This window comes from Fundulus heteroclitus, chromosome 5, assembly GCF_011125445.2.
Source record: "Fundulus heteroclitus isolate FHET01 chromosome 5, MU-UCD_Fhet_4.1, whole genome shotgun sequence".
NCBI classification, from domain to species: domain Eukaryota; kingdom Metazoa; phylum Chordata; class Actinopteri; order Cyprinodontiformes; family Fundulidae; genus Fundulus; species Fundulus heteroclitus.
In genome coordinates, this window is record NC_046365.1 from 4,667,122 (window position 1) to 4,683,467 (window position 16,346).

The window sequence follows — 16,346 nt, forward strand, 5'->3', positions numbered from 1 at the left end:
ACTGGATGTTTGAACACTTTTCTTATCAGAAATCTTCTGCAGGGACATTGAACAAAATATTAGTGGGGACTGGTGTTTAAATTGGAGCCTGGATTGATTGCACAGAGATTAATTGAATATGTATGTTGAATCATGACTCCACACTTTAATAAAGAATAGTTAAATGAGTGATTTAAAAGGCCAAAATGAATATGGATCTCAAACCATATTCATTCTTGAGGGCAAAGCTCTGCAAGCAGGACTGTAAATTCTGCACGATCTTTCTCTTAGTTTTGAGCAAATAAATAAAATGGACAAAGCTGAATTAGTAACAAATTCCAGGAGAATTTTCCCCTTGCTTCTGTGGCTAGTGGCTGGTTATATATGACCAGTGTATTGCTGTTGTGAGGCAGTGAATAATCCTGCTCAAGAGTTTAAAAGTTTGCTAAATAATGTATAATGGTGGATAAGTATTCTTTAAGTTGCTATCAGGAAAATAAACACATCGGTGCGTTTTTGGGGTGGAGGATGATAAGAGATCAATAAACCGAAAATAAGAACCATCTGATTTTTCAAATATAATCTACGCTTAACCAGAGGAGATCATTGGTCTCGTTAAATTGCAAACTGTGTTATCTACAGCTTCAGTGAGTCTACTCTGCTTTCTGTAGATGTTTGTCAAAGTGGCCCTCACATGCAGTCGTACACACAGGCAGGTACGATGACAGTCAGTGAAGAGCTGTTATCTGCCCCGTCAGCCTCCAGTTGCTCCACTGAGCCCAGTTCATCATCACTGAGACGGTGTGTGCAGAGAGGACGACGCAGCCGGGTCAAGTGACTGCACTCTGCTCTTTAAATGTCAGTGCAGGGAGAAACCTCTCCTGTTCCCATCCCTGCAGGTTGGGAGTTTTTATCGCAGCTGCACGTTTAGGTCTGATCAAAATGCTTAAATAACATGCAGGGATTTGGGTATTTCTTATATTTATAGGTGACAGAAATGTCCTGCTGACCAAGCACCGTTCCAAAATTATCAGAAGACAGTTGGTCAAGTTTTATCTTTTAGAAGGGTGTGCAGCAGTGCGCTTTTGGGTAATCCAAGGATGATGGATTTTGTTTTCTGAAAATTACAAAAGAATTCTATTCAACATAAGAAATCAGTCTTCTGTGGCGATAAAACGACACATCCAGATTCAGCACAAGAAACAAGATAACATAAGTGAGAGCCTTCACAATGACACCTTAGCGATATTTTAGAAAGGCTCAGGACATTTTTCCAGTCTAGGTTTGAATATGTATTACTGTATTGTGTTTGTCTCATTCTAAGGTGTTAAAGCAATTCTAAGGTAGCCCTTTGGTTTGGCACCAACACTGAGCTTCAAAGCAGATGTCAACTTTAGCATTACTAGCTTGTAATTGTTAGCCAGTTGTGGTTTGACCAAAGCATGCGTACACAAAATGCTGCCAGATGAACAAATCAGAAACACGATGGCGGCTACTGTGATCCTTTTGTAACCAAGCATGGCACCAAATACCCTCCAGATGAACAAACTGATCTGATCACAACCAAAGGAAGCAAAACTAAGCCTGCGCTTGAGAAATACACTAGTGAGATTTACTGCTTTTCCAACTTAAATCTTTTTTCTGCCAGGAGCCACGAAGACCCAAAACTGTCTTGATTTCCATGAAAGACATCATTTTATTCTATATTTTCAGGTCTCTGATTCTTCTTCTCTTCTGACTAGACACTCTACAAGCCACCACATTATCGCCCTCTTGAGGCTGTAGGGTCCAAGCGCCTTACGCACACAAACAGAGAAGTTTGTTATGGCCTTCAGGTAATTCTGTCAGCATGATGGCATAAAAACTCTATAGCTTTTCCTCTGTATATTTCAAAATATGAGGTTTACATGTTCATACACCAGGAAGCCAATCATAAAGCACATACATTCGTATCCAGAGCTTGTAACAAAAAGCTTACTCTTACTTCACCAGAATTCATGTTTTCTCACCGGCCAAAGTTGCATTTTGACAGCAACGGCATTGCCGTTAAAAACTGTTGTGGTATTGTGACCTCTTCTGTAAAGATATGTTGTCTGATTTTATCATCATCATTTTTTTAAAGATCTGGGCACAAATGTAGAATTATTTTAAGGCAAGCCAAAAAATCCTTTTGGAAAACACCAGTATGGAGAAGGTTTCTGGTTAACTGACAGGATGTCTGTTGGAAGTTCTTACAGAACCCCAAACTGTTTCGTAAATTACAAAGCAGCTAAATGACTGACACAGCTGGAATTGGCCCTAACTCGCTACGCTCCCTATAAGGTTTGGTTTCCACTGCTGGCAACAGCTCCTAAGAGATGAACTATCTGAGGCATGTGACGTCTTCTACAAATCCAAAACAACAGCTTGTGTTTATGAGAGTGTGATTAACGCTCATGTGCAGAAGTCTCCGCAGGCAAAGTTATCGCTTAATTTGATAGACAGACTATAAAGAACAGTGGATTTTCCTGTTTAATCCCTGAAATAAGTACTGAAAATTAAACAAAATATGATCTCATTACAAATCTACAGGTTTTTTATTTTAAAAAAGTACTAAGTATTATCTACAGTGGTAGCCACAGGACAGGGGATATAATGTACTTTACATAAAGGGTTATAGTGTTGTTCGCCACAGGGAATCCCCTCCGATGACAGACAGGATTTCAGAGTGTGCACATTTATCTCAGCAGAAAGACAAGAGACACTGGGACCGGGGATTTTGGTTTCCCTCCTTTGCTGAAGAAACTTTTGCGCAATCTTTTTTAAAAATATGGAACTTATTGATTTTACAGCATCGACAAATAACTTAAAAATTTAAGCGGATATGTTTAGTGTATAATTTTAAATAAGTCTAGATATTTTCATAAAATTTCTATAATTGTGACGTAATTTTCAAAATAATTCTGGAAAAAAAATCTAAACTCTGACTAAACAGATGAAAACTTAAACACATTTATTTCAGTTTCCACTCTTAGGGCGGTACATAATAATATGAATGTTCATTTGTATTAGTTCAAGTCTTTAAAGTTATTAAAACCTATATTTTATGGTTGACACTTATTACAATTTAATTGCTTTAACCAACCTGAAACATAATTAATTTTCAAAATAATGTTCTTCCCTAATCACAGTCAGCCCCAGCTCTATATTTAAGTGCTCTCCATCCACAGTGTGCAAAAGGACAATACCTAACATCCTTCATATTGTATTACTCTCTTTAATTCACTTTAACAGTCAAATCTGTCGGAGGCTCTCTAAATATGATTATAGGCAATCTAAGCTTACACATTTCTGAAGTATTTCTCTTACATTTACATCATGTTAGAGAAGAAATAGTGACAGACTTTTAATGAACTTTCACAGCTCCAAGTAAACATTCTTCACTTGACAGACTGAAAAACAATCCGGTTTGTTCTTACCTGAGACCCGGCGGAACAAAAACATTCCCGAATGGATCCCCGTCAGCGTAGCAGACGGCGGCAGTAGCTCCCAGTGCTGGCCAACATGTTTTCTCCTGCTTGCTTGGAACGCAGAAGGACTCACTCTGGATTCAGCTGCTTCAGGAGGTTTTTCTGCGCGTCAGCTTCCGTCTACTTCTTTAAAAGGTGTGCAGCAGCAGCCTGCAGGAGTCAATGCCGCATGCATGCTTTCTGACAACCTGAGATTTTATGCATCGTGCTTTTAATAACCTCCAACAACACAGACACAAAACCTCTCCAGACTTAACCCCCACCGTCTCCAACACACAAACACGCACGCACCCACTCCTCGTTAGGCCGCCTGATCCCTGGATTTACGGGCTTAGTATTAAGAAAATACTCCTGCAATTTGGGATTAAATCCCCCCAAACCCCATCCAACAACAATGACTCTGTCCATTTGATATCTTGATACTTGTCATCAGTCGCTGGTTTTATTGCCGTCAGGCACACTTAAGACAGCTGAAACTTCTTATCTCTTCTTTTAAGTATCTCTAATTAAAGTTGTTTTTTTTATGTATTGTGTATTTTTTCCTGATACTTTTGGTGGCAACAAATGTCAAAGTGGAAAATATTTCTGATTTCTGGTTACAGTTAACAGTTGAGCTGAGCTGCCCCGTTTGTTCTTTCTGGGAGTGTCAGTACTTTGTAAAGGCTTGTTTTTAAACATTCCCACATTTACCTGTGAATTAAAGCCTTTCTCATTATTAAATTGATTATTTTATTAAGTAGGCCTCTTTGGTTTTGCAGATTTACATTTGCAGAGGGCCTTATCCGTCCCTTGGTTTATGGGCTGAATTAAATCAAAATGTTTGGTTATTTATGAGCCAAATAGTCTTTTGTTAGTCAGATAGTGCAGTGTAGATATTTCTAGCTGAAGTGGCTAATTTTGAGTTTCCATCTCAGCTTTTCTGTCCTGAACCAGCTGTTATCTCTGCCGTAGCCAGCGGGACGACTGTGGCTTTAGAAGTTAACTGGCTTTGATAATCGAATCATACAGTTATGTTTGAGAATGAAAATACAAAAAATCTGAAGGGTCTACTTTGTGAAGAGCCATAGACCAATATTAGATTCTCACTATATAGTTCTATTTACAGTTCCACTGTATTCTCACAAAACCTTAGAAGAGACATAACAAGATTAAATTCCTTTTGTTCTCAACAGAAAAGCTGCAAATGTTCTTGATCTTAGAGAAATATATTATTGATTGTTGCAGTTATTATGGCATCTCTTATATATTTGTTTTCAGGCAGTTGAATTAGTAATTTTTTAGATAAAACAGAAAAGCCCTGAGTAAATTTCTCTCACCCATTTGACTGGCAGTCAGCAGCAACAGGCGGGAGAGGGGCAGCCCTAGTTTGCATACAATTTTGTCCCATCTTCAATTTGTGGTTCTGTAATTTTTACAGAAAATAGAAGGTTCTGCTGCAAAAAAAAAACAGTTCATACCTTTGGCAAGACTTTCTGCCACTTTGACAAGCGACCAACTCAATAAATGTTCATATTCTTCCTAAAGTTTAAACTAGTGAAATGTGGTTGTATGACCAAGTTGTTTTTACTAGCAAATCTATTTAGTTTAGCTTAAGTTTAGCATGTTCTGTCTGTTTTTATGAGATTCAACAAAGCAAATGGAAAGAGTTTTAGAAAGTTTTAATAATGAAAAAATACAATTCAGTTAAATTACAAGCGACATTTCAGAATTTCAATGGTTGTCTTTATGGCTGATTAAAGAATACTGAACTGCAAAGAAAAACAGTCGTTATGGTTTATGTACATTGTTATGAAATGTGGGAGTATTAAGGCAGTGACAACAGATTGGAAATGAACCATAAATCACATCCGCCGTCTTTATTATTTACGTTGTCTTGGGACCCTCTGGTTAGCAGGTGGTCCCCAAACTCTGGAACTGTCTTCCTTTGGACTTGTAATTTAAGGACTGTTTTTCTTTTTTAAAAGTCAGTCAAAACATCCTTTTTAAATTTGATTTTCATCAACATCTCTGGATTTTTTGATGAATTTTTGCTTCTTGGGTTCTGGGATCTGTTTACTGTGACACTAAATGTGAAGTTTTATTTATTTACTAAAGAACGACAGAGTTTACTTATATCTCACACTGGCCCTGCATGTAAGATTTGTTTGCCAAGAAAGGGAAAAAAAAATCAACATTTACGGCCTATTGCCTTCCTTCATACCTTGCATTACTGAATATTAACATTGTTTTGGTCTCAGCAGCAATGTTGTGGCACCACAGTTAGTATCTCCTCTCCTGTGGCCCGCAGCAGGCCGAAAGGCTCCGCACTGCAACTTTCACAACTAAACTTTTCCAGTCTCACTGTCACGTGTTGCGCCCTACACGCGCTGATTGGCCGCCTTTGCGGGCCGCAGAGCCTCTGAGCGCTGTGATTGGTCGACGGCGCCAGAAGGAGCCCTATGGTTGCTCGTCTGCCAGAGCAGCTGGCCTCAGAGACCTTCATCCATCTCCGTCCATCAGCAGCCGTAGGAGAGAGAACAACCGCGGACCACTCAAACAGCGGCGTCGTTATTAGGCGTTCATTTTGAGACTTTTTTATGCCTTAGCCTGGAGGCAGGCGTAAAATACAAGCGGAGCGGATGTGCAGATTAACTGAATAAATCTCCCTTGATGTGGATATATTTTTTTTTAAATATCTGGATAAATATCATTGGTTGATTTAACGGGAAATTATAGAGGAGATCAAGCAAGGTGAGACCTGTAATTAACATCTTTCTTTCTTTTTACTATCATGTACACCTTTTGTTTTAATTAGCTCATTGGACACAGAGATAACACATCACTGTAAACGTTAAATGAAAATGTCGTAAATAATGTAAAACTTCAATGTGCTACGGCTAAAATTAGTCGAACTAATTTCTGTCGATCTTTCTAACAGAACCGAGCCTAAAATCAAAGACATTCAGTGCGGGGTGAAAAACATGTCAGTGTTGGGAACTAAAGGCATTAAAATGATAACACTGTAATTCTATGACTTGGTAGTTTTTCTAAAATTCTTGACTTTTAAACGTCTGTTGTTTTTTTGTTCTTTTCTTTTACTGTTTTTCATAAAATCAATACTACAAGGCTTACAATTTCCTTGACTGTGGTTCAATGTTTGTATATATATATATATATATATATATATATATATATATATATATATATATATATATATATATATATATATATATATATATATATATATATTTATTTATTTATTTATTTATTTTCAGGCAATATAAGTTTCAGGCAATAGAAAATACACCCTCCGTTGAATTTTAAATGAGGACACATTTACTCTGGCCAAGGATCAACTTTTGGCGTTTACTTAAATTGCTTTCATTAAAATTTTCACCGTTTACTGTAAAAATGGACCTGGAGCGCGGCTTCTTCCCCTCATGTAGATGTCAGGCTGATTGTGACACTCCATTTTCTGCCCGTGCAGGTGTGCTTCCTCCCGGGTGGAGATTCTGCCTCGGCTCCACTCTGCTGATAAGGGCTCTCTGCTAATTGCCGCCTGTAGATCTAATCTAAATTGTAATGGGCTTCATTTGCACACAGTTTTTGGTGCATTTCCATTGCGCAATTCGGCTGCCTCCTGTGGTTATGGAAACGAGGAGCGCTTAGTCGGAGCGTGAATGCCTGAGTTCAGCTCCATCTGAAGGCCAGGGGCCCCTTTCTGAAGGCAAACTTTGCCTGCTTATCGGAGCCCAGCGGATTGGGGGAATTCTTATCTAAGCGTACACTGATTTATTTACACACGAACACTTACAGCGGGTTGGTGAAAGCGTCGCCGTCAGGTTCTGCAGAAATTAATTCTGCGGAATTCTTAAATAAAATAAATATGTATAAATAAATATCAACCGTCTGAAATAAATTAGGCGTGTCATTATAAGGCGCGTTGTTCGCATTCAAACATTTTATGTTTGCGAATTTCTTTTTTCTTAATATTCAGCTGAGCCAGTCAAGTTATGCTGCACGTTTGATATTTCAGAGGACGCGCTTGTATGCGGACGCAACGCGAAACGAAGGAACCCAAAGACTGTGTTTAATTTATTTAAAGTGCTATTAGGTGATAATCAACAGTTTCGAAGTGCTGCATTAAGTCATAACCGCATAAGCCGCGTCTCAGTATGAGTGGATGAAAGCCGAGTGGCCCTCCAGGAGCGCATTCCCACAGACGGAGTAGGAAATCCTCCAGCGGCCTGGAAATTAAACGCGATTCTCCGCAGATCCATCTAATTGGGAGCAGTTGAATTAACGAAAGCATCATAGAGATGAGAGCAATAATGTAGAGCTGATAGGAGCATGGAGCGTTTTTCTAATGGCAATGCTGGAGGAGAGTTTCACACTTTCTGGGGGAAAAAAACTGAAATTAATAATTAAAATAATTCCTTCAAACTAGTCCTTCCTTATAATTACAGATCTTCTATGAAATATACAAAAAAAAAGATCAGTTCTCCATGTTATAAAAATCAAATCATCAGTGCATAAAAAATCTTCATTTTTTAAACTTCACTCCAACTAAGAAATGCCTCTTCCCGTTTTAAGACAATTTTGCAAAATGCTAAAAAAATATTACTTTTTATTCAGAGTCCTTTTATTTAATGGAGTGTTTTTGTTAGGTTACATAAAATATAAAGCTTTACAAAATCAATAATAAGTGGTTGAAGCCGTTTATCCTCAAGCCAAGGCATATTAGAGTTTACAGTGACAAAAATAACCTGCTAGGAAACAACCAACTGTTTTAACTAGATGGATAGCTAAATCATATTTGGATTTATTGTGATCAATATGTCTGGGTGGAAGCTATGCAAGTTCAAGACACTTAAATACATTTGTTACCTTACTAGAAATTCTTTAAATATAAATACTCATCTGAATTAGTTAAATTCTTATTAGAAAATGTATTTTTCCTCAGCTTTGTCCTTCCCTATATTAAAAAAATACCAAAAACGCAAACTGATTAAATAGCATAAAGCATTACTGAAGTAATAAGATCTCTTCTAACAAGGTGACAACCAAAGCTAAGTCGTCCATTGGTAACGACCGCCTCTGGGTTCAGAAATTCAGCAGGTCTGACTTCAGCCCTACGGCTGAGGAAGAAAAAAGTTAAAGAAGTTAAACCTGGAAGCTAACTTCGATTCTTGGGCCAAGACAGAAACTTTCTCAACTACAAGTCTCAGAATAGTTTTGGAACTTTTACTGAGTTGATATAATGCAACCCATATAAACACGTCAGGCTTCCTGTTCTCTGCTGCACACCACAGGAACAAGGAGAACAGACTGGGCCGACATTTCCAGTTCTGCTCTCCTCAGGTGGGATTGGTGACCCAAATAACAGAACTAATCTTACTAGAATGTACACATTATTAAACATGGTTGCTCTATTTACAATTGATATACTTTTTAAGGTTTACATTTAATCATCTTCAAAATTCCTTTTAATAGTGCACTAAAGCTGAAGAGTCCTTCCTGCTGTTTGGAGGCATCTTGATCACAGCACAGTTCAGCTCAGATGAATTGAAAAGGCATTACAGGACTTCCTTTTTTATTTTAATTTAGGGATTATTTGCTTGTTCGTTTGTGTGTTTAAAATATGAAGCAATAAAATGTTTAAACTCTGTATTAATTTCTGGACTTGTGATTGACTTATTCACTTTGACACTGCCTTCACCCGATGGTTCTGGACTTTTGCACATGTGTGTTTGTGTGTTTTGCAGGAGCCGCCGGTCCCAGCCGAACACCGGGAACCTGTCCAGTCGGCCCAGACTCCGGTCTCCCCTTTGCTGCTTCTAGCATGATGTCTTACCTCAAACAGGCCCCGTACGGCATGAACGGACTGGGCCTGAGCGGAACCGCCATGGACCTGCTGCACCCGTCCGTGGGATACCCCGGTATGGACCGCAGGAAAACACCCAGAAATAATGCCTGAAGGGGGGGGGAAGAATTCAATTGGTTCACTTTATGGGGCTTATTTCAAAGCATTTTCTTATTTTTATTAAATATATTTCAAAAGGCCACCACGGTCTTCAGGCAGAATCACTACAAACACTTCATGTCCTTAATATGCCCTGTTCATCAGTGCAGCTCACCAGCAACAGTTGTCCAGAGAACTTTGAAAAAGACAATGTGGAAGCTATTAATCGTTCAAATAATTATTAATAGTAAATAAAAATAAATCAAACACTATCTACTGCAGTTTGGTAACTAATAGTATTTAAACAGTTGTTGTCAGGCTAAAAGGTTGACATGCCACCTTGTATATGTTAAAAGTTTATTAATATTTCAGTAAACTTTTATGTCTTTTTCCATTTTAATTCCTCTGTATGGGAGGGCAACCCTGATGAGCAAAATAATCGTAATAATTAGCGTGTTATTAATTTAGTAAAGTAAATAATGATAGGAAATTTTACTTACTTTACTTACTTAAATGTAGGTTGTCCTTGCACTGTACTGTGCTATACAAATAAATTTGCCTTGCCTTGTTTTCTCATTTCTCCTCATAAACATAGATTGCAATCCAAATAAAATTTGCGCACATTGTTAAACCATTTTTGTGATCCCTTTTGTAATTTACCTAGTTTACCACAGTAAACTCAAACAATGGTAATTTACATGTTTAATGTTAAATGAAACAGCCTAAACTGCTATAAATCATGACTGTAATCCATGTGGCAGTTTCATTGGTGTATTCATTAGCTTTCGTAAATTACAAAAGAAGTAGAATCGCCAAATCAGCGGAAACATTTCTTGTGTAATTTAAACAATAATAGACTATTACAAAGAGGTCAATTGAAAAGAAAGGGCAAATTGTCACATGAGAAACAAACAGCGGTCAATGTGTCAAACAGGCTTCTGTGAAAATGCGCTCTTCCATGAGGAGTAATTATGACAGGCTGCATAAGATTAAACGGTTCAAGGATCATTAATACATTAAAAGCACATTTTCGTAGTTGACATTTCAGACTCTTCCCTTTTATAAGTTCATGTTTAAGTTAAGTACTTTCAAAAATGCTAAAATAAATAAATTAAGTGTACTAAAACACAGTAACAGCATGGAAACAAGTAAAGCCAAGCCCAAATAAAGTTCATAATATGTAACTTAAATTAAAGTTTGTTAGATTTCTCCCTGAGCGTATCTGCAGTAACTGGGTGAAAACAGATTACGGGCTACAGTTTTACCTGTGACCCACTGGCCAGGGCTGCAGTCCATCAGGGGGCGACGTGCGTCTGAAAGCACTGGGAGAAAAACATGGCTGTCATTCCAAAGTTAGTATATGATTAGAAAACTCCCTTTTGGCACTAAATCTTTTCTTAATGAGTTTGGACTGAATTTTACCATCTGTTTTTAAAATTTGAAATTACAGATACCGAATAAATCTCAAGTTGATTGTTCTACACTGAAGAGAGTCTTTGAAACTTAATTGAAGATGTATCTACATATTTTTGTTCTTTAAAGATGCATAAAAGAGTAAAAGTGTTCAGTGCTTTTTAAAAGAGGACTACCTTAGATTCAGGCATGCATGTAACCCCGGGGATACAGTATAAACCGTTCAATCATGGACTCAATGAATAATCCATGACAGATTGAAGCAGCAGTTGTGATTAGCAAAACCTTTAATCTGTTTGTGAAATTAAAAAAAATAGGCTATTTCAGGCATCTGTCAGAAAAGCTTTGAGTAAACTGGACTTGTGCAGTTTTTGTTCATCACTCTAAACTCTGAAGATAGCTGTGGATGTAATCTGCAACCTTATGATCTGAAGTTTAAATGTTTTTAAGTTGTGCTCTTAATGGTATGTTCTTAGCATACAAACTGTTTTTTTTAGCTGTTTCTATGACTTAAGCAAAAAAAAATCTCTTGACATAAAATCATAAGACTTAATCACAAGTTTAGTGCTGAATTATAGAAGTTTCCAGATAGGTCAACTTTCTGACATTGAGGGTTTTTTTTTTGTTTGTTTGTTTGTTTTTCCACCAGGCAATCCTCGGAAGCAGCGGCGGGAACGCACCACCTTCACCCGTACGCAGCTGGACATCCTGGAGTCTCTGTTTGCCAAAACACGCTACCCAGACATCTTCATGAGAGAGGAGGTGGCGCTGAAAATCAACCTGCCCGAGTCCAGAGTTCAGGTCAGCAAGAGACAAAGTTCAGCGAGAACAAATACAATAATTATCTTTCAAAAAATGTGCACTTTCCCATCAGAAAAAAAAAGTGCTACTTTGGCTTTTTGCAAACATGTGTGTGGAGTTTAATGTGATATTTAAACTTAAATGCGTTCCTCCAAGCTTCCAACTTCACAAGATCCTGAAATGCAGTTTGGAGGCTTTCATAGGATTCGGGTGTCACTTTGTGTAAGACGTATCTGTGTTTCACCTCAGGCACGATTAACTTCACTGTGAGCAAGAAATGTTCCACTATTATCAATCGAGTTTAGACAAGTCTTTATTGAAAGGAGAGAATTTGGCAGCACAGATCAAGCTTTTGATACGGTGTTTTCTTTCAAAACGCTTCTCACAGATTTTCCTTGGCCGGCTTTAGAAGTCCTCCGCTGGGCTTAAAGCTGCAATAATAATGGCTGCTGGCTGTTTGCTTTCTGCAGGCAGCTTTTTATTATTTTATCATTATAACACCAATGAGTGTCGGTATTTTCATAAGAGCAGTTCATTCAAATTAACCACAGATTGTTTTACCAAAGTTATTTTCACAAGATGCAGCCTAGATATATCGTCTTATATATGAATTAGTGTATAATAGTGGGCTACAAACTAGGAAGTTATAGAAAACAGGGTTTGTCCATGACGTTGTCCTGTACATAATCATTTTGGAAAGTGGGTTTTTGTCTTTTCTTATAGGTTCCAAAATCTCAAAATTAATAAAATAAAAACAGTTTACATAAATCTCAATAAATTTTAGTTGCAATTTTTGCTGGACCTTTAAAGCAACTCTCACATTTTAATATAAATATCATCATGCATGTTCCTTTTATAAAAACCAAGGGTTTTCTTCATCTGAGCTGAATTACGCCAAACTGTCGAAGGTACAACGTTTATGGACAGATGTGGCACACTCCATCCTCATGTCAAAAAGCAATGACTTGTCATCATTTAGCTAAAGTACAAAACACCATGAATAAGAGCTCAAGTTTGAAAGTTATAAGCAGGTAATGTCTTACCTGCAGCAAATAGCTCTCTTGGCGTCTTCATTTAGGAGAAATCCTGATTAGTTAGCCCCAGAGGCTGAAGTTGACGGCGAGTCTGAGACGGACCATAACCAAAGCGAACGTTTACCGCCCAGAAACAACTCCTATCTCACATACGTCATGTGAATGCTATTTTTGCTAACACTGAAGACATCTCCAAGTTTGCGTTGGACGGTTATTTATAGAGAATATGATGATAATTTACACAAGAAACAGAGGTAGGAGGCAGTGCTCCACAAATGATCTTCCTGTGGTACAAGTTTGGAGAATGTAACATGTAAAAAGTTTCTGACCAAAGAAAAAATAATCACAGCTTTGTAATAAAAAAAAAAAAAAAAAAATAGCATTTGCTGAAACCACTTTTTGTTTTTTAGGCAATTTTACATTTTTGCTAGACACTCAGCCAGGCATGCTTTATGTCCTGTTCTCAGTGTGTGTTTCCCACAGTAAGATCACTGGTGATGCATGTCATTCTTCCCTTATTTGGTGTGAAGATCGTCTGCTTTTCTGTAAATATCCCCCTAATGCAACTGGGACCACAGTTTCTGAGTGTACAGTGTAAATAAAACCTATAGTTAGTTTCTTTTTAACCCTTATGAACTATCCATTAGCTTTAGCCTGAAGGACCAACTAAACTGGATTGGATAGTGAGAGATTATGGCAAAAGAGTTATCCACTGCAGGTAACCCCTTATAATCTTTTAACAAAACACACTCAAAAATCCTGGACTGTACTCTTAAAGTGTCAGTTCTGCAGCCATGCAGAAGGCTTTGCTTTATTGACCCACTGAGGAGATGTGAAGCTGGTAGAAATCTGGTCAAAGTCCAGAAGAAACCATTTTGTACCTAAAATGTCAAGCCAAAGTTGAGGTGGTTTATGGTTTTATGTGCGAGAACTCTAATTAAAAAGAAAATGTATGGAGACGCTCTGCATTTCTGTATCTCTATTTTTTGGCTGCGGTATCATGATGATCATTTACCCTCTTTGTTCCTCAGGTGTGGTTCAAGAACAGGCGAGCCAAATGTCGGCAGCAGCAGCAGAGCAACAACAGCGCCAAAGTAAAACCAATGAAGAAAAAGTCGTCTCCAACCAGGGAGAGCACTGGCTCCGAGAGCAGTGGCCAGTTCACTCCGCCGGCTGTGTCCAGCTCCTCCTCTTCCACCTCTTCCTCCTCCTCCTCCTCCTCTTCCTCCGCCGTCTCCTCCGGTCTCAGTGGCCCTGCTTTAATCAGCACTTCTACCTCCATCACTGCGCCGGTCTCGTCCATCTGGAGCCCGGCACCCATCTCCCCAGCCCCAGCGCCGACCAATCTGCCCGACCAGGTTGCCCCTACCAGCGCATCCTGCATGCAGCGCTCTGCAACCTCCTCTGCCAGTGCAGGAGCGACTTCATATCCAGTGTCCTACAGCCAAACAGCAGCGGCGTACAGCCAGGGTTACCCCGCCTCGGCATCGGGCTCCTATTTCAGCGGTGTGGAGTGTGGTTCCTACCTGGCACCCATGCACTCCCACCACCACCCGCATCATCCGCACCAGCTCAGCCCCATGGCAGGCTCTTCTATGTCAGGACACCCGCACCCCCACCACATTGGCCAAACAACGGGCCACCATCACCACCACCACCACCCAACGCACCATCACCAGGCATACAGCGCCCCTGGATTGGCCTTTAACTCCACGGACTGTCTGGATTACAAGGAGCAGACTGCTGCTTCAGCCTGGAAGCTCAACTTCAACGCCACCGACTGTTTGGACTACAAAGACCAGGCGTCTTGGCGTTTCCAAGTTCTGTGACTGGCTTCGGCCCTGGCTTGGTGGGTTTAAAAACTTTTTCTTTTCTTTTTTTTTTTTGTAAATTGTGATTTATTTTGAAGATCCTTCAATATACCAGTGAAGACACTTTTAAAAAGGTATTTGTGAACGAACTGAAACCATGCACTGAGCAGCCGAACGTCATGTTCGGCCCTGCTGTTATAGGTGGAGCAGCGCTCCCACAAGTATTTTTTTACTACAGAATCAAGAAGAAAAAAATACACTTATTTCCAACTGAAGGCCTTTAACAGGAAAAACCCTCTGGAGGTTCACACATTCTGGGATCACCTTTCTGATTGTTCCCTGAAAGAAAAGAAAAACAACTTGCCACTATAAACACACATGAGAAGGGATGGAAGTCAGGGGGATCACTCAGTACAACGGGCTAAGATCTGATTTTCAACAACGGGATGCTGCTAGGATTTTCAGGTTGCTGACCCACTGAATCTCACTCAGAAACTCCATCTTGCATTCTGCCAGGGAGTGTTGGAGACTGATTTGCAGCACTTGTTTGGGATTGCCACACTTTCCTGGTTGCTCTTTGCAAGGGAAAGGAAAATGTGAATTTGTATCACAATGTCAGAATGCTGTAGAGATCCTAAAAATGTACATTTGTGTCTTTATAATAAAGTCTTGTTGAAACCTCGACTTGTCCAAAGAAATATGCGTCATTTCTAAACACACAATCAAGTGTTGGCTTGTCAACAGAGCAGGTGCCACCATGGCAAGTCACTCTGGTTTAGAACAACATGGACTGGACTAGTTTTACTGGTTTTACTGCCAAAGTACGAGATTACGTGACACAAGATGTTGTGATAGAACATTGTGTGTCTCATCAAAATTAAAGTCGGTCCGGTTGCTGCTTAACTAATCTAATACTATATGAAGGTGAGTGTGTTAAGCTTGATACTCTGTATATAAGTTTGATACTTTTATTTTGATGGGAGAAAGGAAGTTGCTCTTCAGTTGTTATGTAGTCTTATAAGTTCAGGACAGAAAGCAGCATGTATGCTTGTTTACAGAAGCGTCTAAGAAATCTACCACTTTAAAAACATCTGTAGGGCACCTAGTAACAAAAAAAAATGTGACACTGTGACAGACAAGCTAAAAACTTAAATTGTGGGTACCTGTTTTGGCGCTTCCCATCAGATGCCGACTAAAATACTTATGCCCAACCAGAACCTGATTATTGTGGCCTGAATTAGGAAAACAAATAAAAAGAAACTTTGTGGACTTGTGAAACCACGACCACTGCGCTGATTACAGATTGTATGAAACAAGGCTCGTAATCTGTGAAATCATTATTCTATTGATGAAAACAAAACAAAAAAAATCCGATATCATATATGATCACATCTCTTCAACCGAATGTATCATCAAACCCCTACAACAAAATGTTGAAGAAGGTTTGAGCTGAAAACCTATTGTCAAATATTTAGTTCTGCCTATCATCAAAAAGATCACTTCTTCATCATTGTCCGCGCAGCGGTTTTACAGCATGAAGGTGTTTAAGCAGTGAGCTCCCCCCAAACAGGCAGAGCAGGTTATTATTCTGAGCTGAACTGGATCTGAATCTGACTTTGAATAGCCTCTGCAAGCTTATTATCAGTGGAAACATTCCCCATTATAGTGAGCTTATAGCAGCGATGAAAGGCTAACAGCTCATCAGAAGGGTGTCTCATTTGAGCTTTTTTCATCATCTTGAAACACTTCAAACAGAAAAATGTTGATATTCATCAGGTACAAGGGTCAAATGAAGAAGCCATCCATGCAGTAAACTGATACTTAGATCAAATCGATACATGGATGTCCCAAAACCTTA

At 39.0% G+C, this 16,346-nt stretch overlaps 1 protein-coding gene across 1 annotated transcript; it reads left to right on the forward strand.

Annotated features, from left to right (window-relative positions):
* The first annotated feature begins 5,961 nt into the window (after positions 1–5,961).
* LOC105931215 (homeobox protein OTX1 B) lies at positions 5,962–15,172 on the forward strand. The gene is made up of 4 exons (XM_012869797.3): positions 5,962–6,218; positions 9,233–9,406; positions 11,492–11,643; positions 13,709–15,172. Exons 2-4 carry the CDS (start codon positions 9,310–9,312, stop codon positions 14,504–14,506), a joined length of 1,047 nt encoding a protein of 348 aa, XP_012725251.2. The 5' UTR covers positions 5,962–6,218; positions 9,233–9,309; the 3' UTR covers positions 14,507–15,172.
* Positions 15,173–16,346: the final 1,174 nt, after the last annotated feature.

Excerpts from the sequence above, each read along its gene's own strand:
- LOC105931215 (XM_012869797.3), top strand. The coding sequence starts at position 9,310 with ATGATGTCTTACCTCAAACAGGCCCCGTACGGCATGAACGGACTGGGC. Across the intron at positions 9,407-11,491 it reads CCCGTCCGTGGGATACCCCG|GCAATCCTCGGAAGCAGCGG; the intron begins GTATGGACCGCA and ends TTTTTCCACCAG. Across the intron at positions 11,644-13,708 it reads TGCCCGAGTCCAGAGTTCAG|GTGTGGTTCAAGAACAGGCG; the intron begins GTCAGCAAGAGA and ends TTTGTTCCTCAG.